The 15,772-nt window shown below is 29.9% G+C and overlaps 2 protein-coding genes across 2 annotated transcripts; both read right to left on the bottom strand.

Moving 5' to 3' along the window:
- LOC108475806 (protein PSK SIMULATOR 1-like) lies at nt 1-2,243 on the bottom strand. The gene has a single exon (XM_017777781.2). It carries the CDS (start codon nt 1,974-1,976, stop codon nt 189-191), a length of 1,788 nt encoding a protein of 595 aa, XP_017633270.1. The 5' UTR covers nt 1,977-2,243; the 3' UTR covers nt 1-188.
- Nucleotides 2,244-11,590: 9,347 nt separating this feature from the next.
- Nucleotides 11,591-12,133, bottom strand: LOC108475759 (uncharacterized protein At4g14450, chloroplastic-like). The gene has a single exon (XM_017777748.2). The coding sequence runs from the start codon at nt 12,051-12,053 to the stop codon at nt 11,736-11,738; it is 318 nt and encodes a 105-aa protein (XP_017633237.1). The 5' UTR covers nt 12,054-12,133; the 3' UTR covers nt 11,591-11,735.
- Nucleotides 12,134-15,772: the final 3,639 nt, after the last annotated feature.

Raw genomic sequence — 15,772 nt, 5'->3', positions numbered from 1 at the left:
TTATATACACTGAAAAAGTAAAAATTTCCCATACCTTCAAAAGTGGATACATTAATCAACTTCAAGCTTTGATTACAGGGAAAGCCTTTCCATGCGTAACTGAGATATTAACATCTTGTTGAACTACGAGGGTCAAGAAAAATACTCTACAAATCTCTACATGTATTTGTAATATTCGAACTTCGTAATTAATCAATGTACGAATTTCCATATTTCATCTGCCATTCCATGCAGTCCTCGAAATCGAAACTGCTTGCACAATCCAACAATGCATTTTGCTGCTGCTCGTAACGGCATATGTAATTCAACCCAACAAGAAGCTCACAGATAGCTGCTTCGGTCTTTTCCCTATCTGCAAAATATAATGTTTGGAGGAGAAGAACGTTCGTCCGAGTAACAATTTGTTGCTGCTCGAAATTCCGCTCGCTTTGCCATCGGATCATGTTATGTGCCATTGGGGCAAGCCAATGTAATATCCCGTCGAGAGTTTCTTTCCAATCGTGAGCCAATGGAGCATCGTATATCTCCAAGTTCTTGTCATAGGACTTGAGATTAGTCCTCAGAGACAGTCTCAGACTTGTTGGCAACATCTGATACAGATCGTCTCGAGCTTCTTCGCCGACCAAATGAGGGTACCGCAGCAACTTCTCGATGACGATTACTACATTCGCGTAATGCAAGGCAAGAGCAGAACCTCCCACAGTGGAGGGTGAAGCATATACTGCTAACCTACTTTTAGGACCAAATTGTGCATTATTCAACACACCAAACTTGGATTGTCTCTGGTTTTCATTCAAAAGAACACTACATTGGGACTGAAGAAAAGGGGAGCTATTGCGCCGCTCTCTCTTCGGCCCATCATTTGCAACACTACAACATCCCGAAATCTGGCTACTTCGATCATCACAACCAACGTTCCCATCATCATTGCCGCTGTTCCCGTACCTTGAAACTGAACAGTTCAAACTAAGGCAATCAGTGAAAAACCTCCCAGGACTAGTCCCACAAGCAAAACCGAAATCCTCAACTCGAAACAACCCGAACTCACCCTTTCGAGAATCAATCCCCCTATGCTTCAAACTCATTCGCTGTTTCTCCGTCACATTCCCAGGCTGACCACTCCCAACACTACTACTCTTACTAAGAACCCGTTTCAAATACCTAGAAACAACGACGTCGTCTCGATCACGAAAACCGCCATTAACCCTCCCAAATTCACTATCCTTTCTCAAAGACTCCCCAAAAACAAGAAGAATCCTAGCAAAAACAGTACAAACAGTCCTAACCAACAACTCAACAACCTTATCAAATGTTTGGTTCCAAAGTGAAACATTTTTAAGATGCCTAACATCTTGTTTCTGCCAAATCAATTTTTGCTCAAAAGCTCTCTTACTTTCCTCATGAGGGTTTGCTTGAAACTTCTTAGAACCCTGTTCTAATTCATTCAAAACCTCCATTTCATTATACAAATTAGCAGTGGAATTAACATAGCTTTCCATTTTCTTAACCATTCCATCCATATCTTTGACTAAAAATCCCAACTCTCTAACATCAATAACCCCATTAATTACATCTCCATAAACATGTTCAAAACCTGTTAAAGCAGGTTCATTACATTTTTTGCCTAGTCTAGAGACAACATTGGCAACCTTGTTTAACTCATCCAGCTTTTCAGCTAAAACAAGGGAAAGAAGGTAATTCTCATCAGAAGAAATCAAATTGGAAATGCCTTGGGAGTTTAAGATCTCGAATTTGAGCTTAGAAACCTCGGGTTCAGACAGGGATTTGTGGAGATGAATAGTTTTGGACATGACATTGGCAACTTCAAAAGACAAGATACCGACAGTTTCATGCTTTTTGGATGTTGGGTTGTTTTGGGTGTTCTTTTTCTTGGAAGAAGGGTCGAGAAGAAAAGCATGTTTAAGATTGGAACTTACCTGGCTTCCCAGTTTATGTATCCAAGTTTCTGCTACCATTGCTGAATAAGTTGAGAGCTTCTTTGCCTTTTGGGGTCTCAACAGCTGAAACTGAAAATCTCCTTATTTTTTAAAAATGGGGTTTCCCTAAAGAAGAAGAAGACAATCCTTCCGAGTTCATTTTAATTCTTTTGGGTTGAAAATTAGAAAGGAGAGAGGTGTGAGTGTTTGTTAAAAAAAAAGAAGGGATGGTGGTATTTGAATGTTGTCTATGAGAGCTTTGTTTTGCCATTGGATATTCATTTCTCTTTCGATATTACCCCTTTTTTAATTAATCAACATAATTATGATTTGTAAATAAACAGCATGATAATCTTTTCCAAAACTTTAATTAAAAGGATAAAACTATTCAATACACTTGAATATATATTTTCTTGTCAAATTAAAAATCGACAGATTAATATAGATTAAAATAAATTAACTTAAATAAATTTACTCGATTTGTTGAAATCTAATTCAAATATAGTATCAAATTTTTTTTTAAAATATTATTTGAATTTAACTTTCTTATCCAACAACCCTATAAACATAATCTGATAAAGGACATCAAATGTAGAGTTTGCTAATTGAGATGAACATTTTTATTTAATTTCTATATTAAACAAGACAAAAAAAAAATTGTGTTAGCACTAGGATCTTACTGATTGAGATGTACATTAATGGTATTCATTACATTTGAAGGTTCACTTATATTGTGGTTGATATCACCACCTAAAAGGTGAGACCTCATTAGTACTAAGATATCAAGTGGTTTTGACCCAATTTTTTTTTCTTATTGGTCAAAAAAGAGAAGCAACCCAAATCCACCCAAACCAACATATTTAGAAAGTAGTTTGACTTAGTTTCCAACCCAAATATTTCACACTTTTCACACATACACCATAAAAGCTTTCATGTATGAATGAATGTATGTGTGAAGGAGAGAATGCATTAGATGTTGCTATAGACTGTTAGTTGGGGGGTTTTGGGGGAGAAAAAAAGAAAAAGAAAAGAAACATGGTCCCAAAAATAAAATGTTTATTAATTTCCTATACCTTCTCCAAGGGGAATAAAGCATTTCCAAAGTGGGCAAATTGTGAATTTTAAATATATAGAGTAATTGGTTGATTGAGTATTAGTTCGATTGGAATAGGTATTGTTGTGTTCAAGTGCATTATCTTCCTACATATGAGTTGGGGAGAGACTATTGACAGTTCTAGGCATTGTGTCAAAAAAAAAATATATATATATAATCAAAACCTATAATAAAATTATTCAAATTATATATAATAATTGGTGTATCATATTTTATATGTGTATAGTATATGACAAAGTATATAGTAAAATCAATTTAATTCGATACATAATGATAACCATTTTAAATATTAAGTAATGATAATAATAAATTTTAATTTTAATTAGAAAATCAAAAGTTTAAAATTTAGATAAATATTTAACTTAAATATTTATTTACATATTATCTATTTTAATTTGTAATTTTAACATGAAAATTTTAAAACAATAATTATCAATAAAATTATTTTAATATTAATTATCTTTTACTTTCAATAATCAAATTATGTGTAGAAATATTGTTGGAACAACTTTCATTTTGATAGTTGCAGAAAGTAAAGACTGAAGAGCAATTGCTAGATTCGACAGATTTTTTTTTGGTACCTAAGAAACAAATAATATTCACCATGCAAACTTTGGTTACACAATGACACTCTTTGAAGTCCTGATCCACTACTAACAAAGTATAACGATAGTGATTGCAGTTTCAAACATTGATGAAGCTTTCTCACAACAACATGTTGCAAACGACGAAGGAGATGGACGGGGATTTCGGCGTGGGCATAGACCTAAAGCCTCAAAACGTACCAAAACAAAAACAAATCAACCGATACAATATTAACTCCTTTAATTTCAAGTCAAAGGTTACATTTTCTAAGCTTTTTCCCAACCAAATCCAATCAAAAGAGTTCCATCCTAAAGAAGGTAAATTTGGGTTAATGGGAATGTTGGTTGTGGGACCCTTTTTACTTAATATGTCTACAAAATTTTTACTTGCAAGTCTAAAACTTTGAAATGTGCATTTGTTACAACATTTAGGTCTAACTTCTCAATCCAGCAAATTTTTGATCAAATTACAAAATATATATACAGTGTAAAAGTTAAAGTAAGCTTATACATTTTTGTAATTGTTTATATGATTATTATTTTAATGATTCAATCGTTGAATTTATCAATTTAAAATACTCTATATATTAATATGTATTCAACGTTTGATTTTATTTTACATAAAATAAATAGTTAAAATTTAAAATTTACACCAAATTTGACATACATAATTTATATAAATAAATCATAAACTATAACAATTGGATCGATAAAATATTGATAAAAATATATGAATTTATTTTAATTTTTAGATTATATAAGAAATCCTCTTCTATGTGTATATATTAACTAAGTTGGGAGAACAACAATTCCAAATCTCTTACCTAAATCTATTTGGTTTGTACTTGGAATTTATCTAAAATTATTCATGTTATTAAAATATTTTTAATAATTAAAATTAAACCATTCGTTAATTTTTCTAGTAAAATTTTAATTCGAGTTGGGTAAGAAATCTAAAATCTAAAATTTAATCTTTTAAAATTATGAAATCCAACAAATCTGAAATTTTAATCCATCCAAGAAATCTAAAATTTAATTAATCTCTTTCTCTATTTTTAAATTATGACTTCTTGTAAATAGAAAACTCCAAATTGTAGTAATTATCTTTTTCAATGAAGCAAAATAATATAACAAAAATTCAAGGGTTAAATTATTATTTTGGGTCTAAACTTGACAATTATTTTTATATTGGGTCTGAATTATTTTTATTTAAATCCTAAATTTAGCAATTGTTCCCACATAGAAACTTGAATTTTTTTTGTCCAAATTAATCCCTGAATTTAGAAATTGTTGCCGCATTAGAGTTTGATCTTGACAATTTTTCACATTAAGGCCTGAAATTTAAGGTTTACAAAATTAACTTAGACAAAAAAGATTCAAGCCTCAACGTAGAAATAATTTCCGATGCTTAACTAAAAAAAAATTAGACCCTCCTCAAATTTAAGACTAAATAGTTATTTATCTCTTCTTTCAAACGCAACTTGTAGTAAAGGAAAATTATTAGAGTTTTGGGTGTAATCTAACATAAAAAAAAAAGAGGTTGTTGGATGAAAAACTAGCCACATGGGTTGGCCACCCTTAATAAAAACAGGTCAAGTAAACAATTAAATAATGACAAAAAGAAAGGCTTGAAGATGGGGTTCTCGCTTCAAATTCCAATTCCTCTTCTCATTTCATTTCAACAAAAAGAAACAAAAGAACTGAGTCATGGCAATGCTAACAGCTTATGATCTTTCAGCACCAAGCTGCAAACGGACAGACCCACAGATTTTCATTTTGGGGACATAAATAAATAACATCTATGAAAAAATCCAATGTTTGTTCCAACAAACATATGACTACTAATAATATGATGTTTCATTTTCGTTGATGGTCCGACTAGCATTTTCCTCTATAAATGATTTTTTAAAAATACATGATGTTGTTCGTTTCATGGTTTTGAGTGAAAAGTAATGTTCAGGTAAAGTTTTTTCTCACAATAATAGTTTTAGGATTCGAATTTGGTTCAAGAAGAAGTCCGCTTTTTAATTTTTACAATCACTTGTTAGGTTCTCTATAAATGATTTGAGGTTTATAGTTTTATATTTTCAAGCATTTTGAGGCATTCTCATTCTATGACCCTGATGGCTGTCGATTCCACCAATATAAACCTACACCTAGTTTGCAAATTAAAGCAGTATAGGGAGTAGGGTCGATCCCACAGAAACTGGAATTACTGAAAATTGTTTGTTTCTTGACCAGATTAGTGTCTGGGCAGTTGTCGTGCCCGCGATGTTTGGAGGGGGGGAAATAAATATAAAACCTGAAATAAACACAAGAAAACGTAAAAAGCAAAAAGTAAAGATGAAATAAAAAGATGAAATAAAAATAAATAGTGAAATAATTTAAAGGGGAATCAATAAAACTTAGCTCAGCCTTAAGCACGGGTTTTCCCGTCTTTGACCCGTTCCTCGAAATTAGGTGAACTCCTCTTTCCCGATAAGCTAGTTATAGCTATCAAGGACACCTCGGACACCAACTCTTCCTTGTGTAAATTAGTTATGGAACGTCCTATAACTAACCCTTACCGATCGAACAACCTACGAAACGTTCGTGATTTAGAACTCCGGCAGCTTTGCGTTCTAAAAGAGCCTAGCTCGAACCAATGCCCTCAAACGTTGAGGCGTTTAAATCCGGTTACTACTTCCCTTGACGGAACCAAACAGCAATCCCCACTTGGCACGCCAATGTGTTCACGGAAAACCAATTAGACAATCGATCCTTTCGGAATTCCAACTGTACGTCTAGCCACACTAACTCAAACGACGTCTTTTTTGACTTAGTGTTGTCTTGACTTTGTGAGTTGACGAAGTCATACTCTTAATCCGGAGAAATAATAAATATCGAAAGTTGGGAGTTAAACAGCTCGGGTTCGTAACTCACGGGTATTTTGACGGGGTTAACACCGACTTAAAGCTGAAAGGGGTTTAGTGTGGCATAAATTTAATCATGCTTGAAGGTTATGGAAATGATAGAAATTATATGAAAAAGGTAGTGGAAATGGATAGGAAAAATTGTAAAGAGAATTAGACAAATTTTGTAAAAAGAAGACAAAATAATCTAATGCTCAATTGAATTAAGAAAAAGAAAAACAAGGTGGATAATGGAATTCCAAAATGAAATAGGAATATAGAGACAAATGATTAATGGATGATTTCCTAAGAACTAAAACCCCCTATTTATATAGATAGGGTTTACTAAAAATAGCTTAAGAAAATTAATATAAAATCTAAAATAATAATAATTAAAAATAAATAAAATTAAAATAAACTTAAAATAGAATTTCCTATTTTTGGCTTTTTACAAAGTCAAATTTATGACTAGTCCTTGGCTTGCTCCATCTTTTTGCTTTGGCCCATTCCAATAATTTTCTTCTAATTTGGCCCTTTTCACTTGCTTTTGATCAATTGCATCCCGACAAGAATTAAATCATAAGAACACTTAATTAGCAGGGTTCAGTTCATCAATAAACCGAATTAAGCACAAAAAATATGCAATTTGACATGTTTATCAGACCCCCTTAAAATTTTCGATAGAGATGGGAAACAAAATTTTGACCGAAGATAATATTGTTGTGGGCTCAAAACACTCAATAATTTTCTTTTTTTTTTCTTTTGCTTTCGTGTTCAATTCAATTCTTATTAATTTAAATTAAATAAATATAAAGCAATCCTTAAAGAATATAATTTTTATAAAATGATTTAATTTGTTGATTTATATCTTATTAATGAATTTAATTTAATTGGAGAAAAGTTATAATGAGATGATATGATTGGTCCCAAAATTTTCTCCTTTTATACATGTATATGAACGAGTTGCGAAAACGCAATCGTAAATAATTTTGTTAAGATGATTCGTAACAGAAGTCTAGGATCAAGATTGTTTGAGGATCCCTTTAAGGAGCTTGTTTAATGGTTTTGTGTTTTCTATTTTTTACCAAAAAAATGTAAGTGAAATAAATAGCTCAATTAGTTGACAACGAAATTGTAATTTCAAAAAATTAAAGTGCTTATCATGACAACCTGCCCATCCTTTAGCTGTTCAGGATAAGTTACATTGCAAGGAGAAATCAGCAAGCAAAAGGGGTTGGTTGATGCTTACATTTTCTCTCCAAATTTCCCCAATAGGTTTGAGTTTGGACTCAAATTTTATGGGTGAGAAATAATTATGCATTAAAAAATATCTAAAATATTACATCAAACATATAATACTAAAAGAACCTTGGATCATGGAATGACTCGATTGATCAGATGTACTATTGATAAAAATATATAAATATTATAAAAATGTAAAAATTTTATACACGAAATATTAGTCGAATATATTAAATTTAAATCTTATTATATACGTGTGTGATATTGATTTACTCCTAACAAACATACGTAATATGTTTTGTAACAAAAACTACTTTACGTATTACACAATTGGGTTGCTTTTGATGGAAATGACATATGTAGAGTGGCACTTTCATGGTGGGGTTGGCATTGTTTTTTAGTGTTTATCTTTTTAAAGAAAAGATAAAGATTAGAATAAGCTCATCTTTTTGACTAATTTGATTGATTGATTAAGCAATTGGATAATTGGATTCATAATTATCAAAAGTCATCAAAGTGTAAACAACTTCTTTAGCAATCAATCAAAGGTTTTTTTTTTCTTTTCTTCCATCGCCAAGAGATCTTTTGGCAAAAGTTTTGATAACGCGGGAAATTGTTACCTTGTTTAGGTTTAATTATGAATTTCCATCTTCTGATTAATTTTCTCAAAATTGAGTTTCATACTTTACGAAAATTGATAAATTAGTCCAATTTAACTTGAATGGTTGAAGTATTGATTTTCTGGCAAACAATTTAACGTGCAATGTTTACCAGTAGTGTCCAATTAGATTGAGTTTTCAATTTTTATAAAGTATGATGGCTAAGGGTTAATTTGGATGAGCGATGGGGTATGATGTAATTTGTTTAGTTTACTTTTTATCACACGCTATAGTATTGTTACAGTATCTAGTCTTATCGTCACCGTTATTGTTACACTAATCGCTAGTAAATACACTGTCTATCCAAATCCATCCTAAATTTTTGCAAATCAAAATAAAAAGATTAACTTTTTTTTATATAAAATAAGAAGATGATATTTATAATTAAACCCTCTCTTTATGTATACATTTTATTCCAGGTTTAGGTTTGAAAAAATTTCCAGTCAAAATAAGACAACAACGAGAAAAAGAAAATGAGAGAGGTTTAAGAAATTTTCCAGTCAAAATTTGTTTTTATAATGTTAATTGAAAATAGGTTAAAATGAGCTATTAGTATCTGAACTTTGACAAAATTTAAGATTTAGTTCATATACTTAAAAATTAGAAATTCAATTTTTTATATTTTTAAAATTTGTCAATTTAGCATGTTTATTTTAATTATATGACTGGTCACATGAGTACATTTAATCCACATGCCAAATTGACAAATTTTAATAGAAATTACTTACGATTTTAATGATTGAATTAAAATTTATAAATAAAAATAGTTAGAGAAATTAATTTCTAACTTTTTAAGTACACAGAGTAAGAATAAATTTTAACCTTTAAAATAAATTTCAAATACCAAAAATTAAACTAAGTCGATTGTTAAGTTAGGTTGAATTCTGATTTTATTGTCTTAAAGCTAGCAAATCTGTCTAAATTTTTATATAAAATGAGCTATTGTTTTCTATCAAATAGTAAAATGGATCGGACCAAGACGCAATTTTTTATCTAACTATTGACTCTGTAAGTATTTATTTTTGTCCAAATATATTTTTAAATTTAATATTTTTATCGTAACTCTTTTAAATACTAAATAAATCTTCAAGATTAAATGAATAGTTCAATAGATAGAAAACCCAAAGCCAAAATAAGTTTTTTTTTATTATACAGTTTTCAAAATACTTATAAATCTTCTAACACTCAAATTCATAACCTCCAAATTATTGTAATGATAATGGTACCGAATGAAGTAATACTAATTTAATTAAACCTAAAATAATTAGCTCAACAAGTAAGAAACTCTTTAAAATTAAAATTGAAACTTAATCAAATTAACAAGCAAGAAACTCTTGAAAATTAAACTGAAAAATGAATCCAATTAATTGATACTCATGTGAAAGAGATCAAATGAAAAAAAAATTTGTATGATAAAAATGTTCTAATTATAATATATATTTTTGGTGAAAATTAAAAAAATACAAGTTCAAAGAAAATTAGACCCTCAAAAAGGAGGATCCTTAAACAATCTTAAAGCTGGTCTTCTATCACGAACGATCTTGACTATATTACCTACAAATATGTTTTTTTCTCGGGGAATATGTTGAATCTTTCACTGCTTTATCGTTGATAGGATCAAATGAAGTCTTCTAAGAAGAGTTGAATTCGAAATTCTAGAAGTACCCTCCTAAATTGTAGTAACTGCCTCGAGACTGCCAGTTTGTATTGAGACCTTTTTGAATCCCTTATTTATGATAATCTTTAATTCATCCAAAATATCCTAAAGTTCGGCATCATAATAAACACTTTAGTATTGATTATTTTTTCATACACTGGCATTAATTAACATTTTCTGTTCTAAAGGATTTCAATTAAAAACAATTATGGATCTCATAATTAATAAGAGTTAATTAATTCTTAGAGAAATATTAAAAACCCCAATTGGCAAGAAACCTAATGAAAAGATGGGCGAGACATGTAGTTAATAGAAAATGGGTTAATAATGGCCTTTTGGGTCTACACTTTAAAGGAATATTGATAAACCCAAACATTTTTTTTTTTTGTTTTAAAGATTACTTATTGAAGACAATAATGAATGTACCTAAACAAAATTGCTTTTCAATAATAATTTATTTTTAGGAAAATATTATTCTCCATCTTACTAAAATACTACTTGATTGAGCCAAATTCAACATTAACGCTATTGTAAGTTACAAAGTACATTTACTCATAGATGGAGTTGGATGAAATTAGATTCAAATTATTCTTATTTTAGACTTTGAATTTGAAAAGTTGTAATTATTATTTAAAATATATTAAAATTTTAAAAATAAAAGAATATTTTGGATATAAGTTTTAGCTCCTTCAAGAATTTTTTTTATTTTTGAAAAATACAAACGTCCAATTCTTGATATGAATGAATAATTTTAACTTTTTCTCTTTAAAATATTGATAATTTTAATGACTTATTTTATAATTACTCAAATCCACTTAATTGCTTAAATAATCTACTTTTAGATGATACCCGAAGAAAGTTATGTATCAAGCTTTATGCGAGTAGGTTAATAAAAGCATATTCCTCTTTCGACCAAAAATATAGACTTATATGTACAACATTGATGTGTGTTATGTCTTAACGTTCTTTTATTAGTTAATATTATTTCACGTCCATAATATTTGTGGAACAAATTAATTAAATATGATTTTGTTTAAAATGGTAAAATTAACATAATAAAATTATGATATTTTGGGTTCAAATCTCATGATTCTCAAAACGCATGCATAATTTATCAAAATATAAAAAAGATATAAGTACCATGATGTGTGACGCGGTGGTTTCATCTTTACTCTAAACCATGTGATCGAGGATTTGATTACTACTTACTATAATAAAACATATTAAAAATAATAAATTTTTAATAATTTTACAATTAAATTAAAATTGATTAATAAATTATTTAACTCAATTAAATACATTATCATATATATATCAAAAGAAAGAAATAAGGTGATGTGGTTGGACAGGATAATCTAAACCCAAACAAAGTTCATGCTCTGTATCTAAGCCTATATGACTCAGTTATTGTAATGTGGTCGCACATCAAAAGCTTCTACTATTCCATCATTCACGAAATGGTAGATGTGATATCTTTAGCAGTTTAAAGGAGGTGAGGGAAGATGATCCATTGAAATGTGTATTTCTATTTATCAAATTATTAACATGAACAAATAAACAAATATTAGTGGCGCGTACGTTGAACAAAACCAAAGAAGAATAACAAGCTCAACACACGCCGTTACATCTAACAACATTTCTTTGTTTACATCTAAACCGGCACAAACGGCGCCGGTTCGTAACAAAACGGTGCCGCTGGATGTTGCCACATTGCAAAAACACGCTTCTGACGCTCCGTTGTCTGGTTTTGCCGCTGCTGCTCTTTTCTCGGTAGCTCTTCTCTTTTCTCTGTCATCCCCAGAACAATCGAGGGAGGCGAAGGAGGAACCGGTGATAAGAGAGGGATCGCAACGTTCCAGTTCGAAACCGGACTAATCCGTATAGAAGCCGGAGCACACCGTTGAAGTCGACTAGGTTGCCGCTGATCGGAGCCGTCGACGGCGGAGCTTTTTCTCGGTGTTGTTGACATGTATGAGGTGAAATCTGAGTGTTTTTGTGATTTATTTGAGAGGAAAAGGAAATTATTTTTTGAGAGAAAATATGGAAGTACATTGATTGAGTTGGGGGATTTATATAGGGAGGGGAAAGCGTGTGGAGCGCACGTGGAAAGGTTGGCATAGCTGTCAGTTTATTGGCTTGGCTTTTACAGCTAACAGCTAACAGCTGTGCATATTTACGAAATTATAGGGAACTCTTTGACTTTGACTTTGAATTTGACCGGAAAAATTTTAGGAATTTAATTAAAAAACTATTTAAAATTTTTTTATTAACTCATTGAGTAGTTAAAATTAATACTATATATTATTCACTATTTGTATTGCCTATATTAATCAAAAGCTCTCTCTCATTTTTTCTACAATTTATTTTTATTTTCATAAAACAACTTTAAATATCACGAATTTACAAATCAAAATTTAAATAGTTTTTTTCTCCTGTCTCTGACACTAACTGTTAGATCGACTTGGATCTAAGGTAAGTCCTTATACTTGTTGATGGATACTAATCCAACATATTGATTGTCGAATCGTTGTTTAGAGCTCACTAACTGGACCTTTTTTAAAAAAAAAAAAAACTTACCTACCCAATGACTTGTTCAATGACCATTTTATAACTTTTTGAAGTTGAATGACCAAAAACATAAACTTATTAATAATTTAATGACCTTTTTAAGTGTAGTTACTCTTTTCTTTTCGGTACAACTCACATATCACCGGCAGAAACAAATCAATGTCCCACACTCTTGCTAGTAAGCAATCCCTACAACAATTTTATACAACAATTTTATACTGGATATAAGTTGCTAATTGATATAATATTTTTTGAGCACAGGGAATGAATGGAATATATTGTTAATTTAAATCTCCGGTGAGGAAAATCTCGAATACACAAACGAAACTCAAACAGAAAAAGAAGAAAAAGGACAAGGCTCAAAGGCGTGTATCAAGCCACTATCTTTAAAGTTATATTTGCCCCCACCTATCTTCGGTGTGCAAATGAGTTCCAAGCAAATTAACCTCGAGGATACAATGAAGCCAATGACTATTTGCGTTTTGCACTGACGAGAATAGTCCACTACGTACTGAGCAATATATAACAAGAAACTCAATTTCTACAAAGGATTTTTGCAATAATACTTTATAGAATAATCTAATAATATTAGAAAATAAAGGAAGGAAAGAAAGGATAATAGAATTTGTTGGTGTATTTTCCAAATGAAATCTCATTCCTATTTATAGAAATTTTCATATCTCTTCTTAGAAACATCTTTCAATAGGTATCTTTTGAATAATAATATCCTTAAAATAAACACATAATTATTTATTTAATATTATAATTATTTAAATAATATTATTTAAATAGTTATAATTCTTTTCAGAAAATTAAATAATATAACTTTTGATTAATTGCATCCATTCATTTATGGTTATTGGAACACTATAAATATTTAAAAATGTTCCAACATGTGATGACTTCTTGTATGGAATATGCAAACTTGACTGTATAACCAAGTATGGGAATGAGGCTGCTGGATTTGTTCCCAAACTGGAAACTCATGGAGCTGGTTGCTGCTGCCATCATCCTCGTTAGGAATTGAGAATTTACTAGATTTGTACCCTCACTATGCATATATGTAAATGCGAAAGCTGTAAAGGTCCCTTTGCTTAACAATTTCCTGAAACATACACATCCAACTGAGTTGTCCCCAATATACAAAAGAAAAAACCACTAAACATCCATAGACATTGTTCAAGCTGAGCATAGGGACTTTAGATACATTCATGCACTATTTCTTTACTTTTTAATCTGTGAATGGTATAAAATAAAAAATTAATTTTAAAATTAAACCTAAATTTGAATTAATTATGTAATGTTATATATAAAATTTAATTTTGTATAACTATATACATAAATGATTACCAACTTCATATTATTTATATTTTTTAAAGGAAAGGAGGTAGTGAGTGGATTAAACTCAAAGTTGATGTTAATTGAGGGCTTAATATCAAGTCGTTTACCATTTAACCCATAGTTTAATCACACAAAATTATATTTGTCAAATTAAAAAATAAGTGAAGTTGTTTGTTTTATGCAATTAAATTAAAATTAATTTCCATCTCTACCTTCTTAATGGGTACCTTAGAAAAGTACAAAAAAAATTATGGAGAAAAATATAACAAACTAAAATTGACTAAGTGCATTTAATCAAGGTGTATCTTTTATTTATATATATATATTAATCTGAATCTATTTGCCAACGAGATTCCTTTTATATGAGAACAATATGTTTAATAATTATTTAAATTTTAAACATATTTTATAATTAACCATTTATTTATTTAAAAATATTTGTAACGAAAAAATTAATTGTCGACACTCTAACTTTTTTTTTTTTTAAATTAGGCAATAATGCAGTAATTTCCAAGCAAATTGAACATCATTCGCAAAAATCATTTTAAGTAAAAAATTATTTTAAGAAAAGGCTGAGCCGAATAAAATATTGTGAAGCCATTCCACCTCCAAAGTCGGAAAACACGCCTCAATTGACCTACTAAAAATAAAAAATAAAAAATAAAACCGGCTTGTCGACTTCGGCTGCGGGGCCGCAACTATAAGCCGTGTAAGGTTAGTGTACACGCATTGGGTTTTGACGCTTTTTTATATAAATAGTATAAAAAATTAATTAATTATAAAAATGAGTAGGGATAAATTATTTACAAAAATAAGCTATTTTCAACCGTGTTTGCCGTTTGATACATTGATGGAATCATCTTCTTTTTTTAGTAATCATGACTAAATCAAGTGTTTAAAAAATTTTTTGTGTCGCTATTATGTCAAGTGATATTAGTTTATATTTTTTCAAAATGCTCGTGAAAATATAAATATATCGATGGAGAAAAATAAAAAATATATATTGTCGGTGTGTCAAGCAATACCAGTCAAATTTAAAAAAAAATATTAACTAAAAAAACTACAAATTAAAAAAATGTGATTGATGCTTCGACTGTATCGAGACACCAATTAGTTTTTTTTTTTCGCGTTTATAAAGGTGGCAATGGTCTCTCCTTGCCCCAACACCATCACCGGGAGTTTAAGAAAAAGAAAATTTGTGGGCCGTTTTGTGTTAGTGTTTAAGGGGAGAAATTACTTATGTAGAAGTTGTAGGGAGAGAGTGATAAAATTAAGGTATGTTTTTTAATGATAGTTTGTATATTATATGTTTGTTTATTAAATAATTATTGAAATTTAAATTTAATATTTAAGATTGTTTGTGAAAAATTTGTTATGTGTTGTAGTTTTTGGGATAAATTATGATAGTTTTAAGTATATATTATTAATATTTTTCTTAATTTTAATATGTAATGTTTAAAGATTATATTTTATTTGTAAAAAAAAGCAGTTTCAGTTGGATTTTTGTGGAGAAAAAAAATGTACGGTTTTTTTTTAGTAGTAAAATGGTGGAATTACGATTGATTCATGAAATAATGCACTAATAATGAGAAATCTGATTACGACATGTGCCGAGATCTCAGAATGAAGCTGCGGGTTGCTTGGCCAAAATAGCCACTCATCTTGCTAATTTATAATTATTTGTCGCTCCTCTAAATGCAGTGAAGAACATTGTGTTAGAGGGTCATAATAAAGCTTTGATTTTGTAATGAAACCTATGGTTGTAATCACATAAATTGT

The sequence above is a fragment of the Gossypium arboreum genome, chromosome 3 (genome assembly GCF_025698485.1).
Source record: "Gossypium arboreum isolate Shixiya-1 chromosome 3, ASM2569848v2, whole genome shotgun sequence".
Classification (NCBI taxonomy): Eukaryota; Viridiplantae; Streptophyta; class Magnoliopsida; order Malvales; family Malvaceae; genus Gossypium; species Gossypium arboreum.
Note: the sequence above shows the minus strand (reverse complement) of the source record. Positions and strands in the feature narration are given on the sequence as shown.

Excerpts from the sequence above, each read along its gene's own strand:
- LOC108475806 (XM_017777781.2), bottom strand. The coding sequence starts at position 1,976 with ATGGTAGCAGAAACTTGGATACATAAACTGGGAAGCCAGGTAAGTTCC.
- LOC108475759 (XM_017777748.2), bottom strand. The coding sequence starts at position 12,053 with ATGTCAACAACACCGAGAAAAAGCTCCGCCGTCGACGGCTCCGATCAG.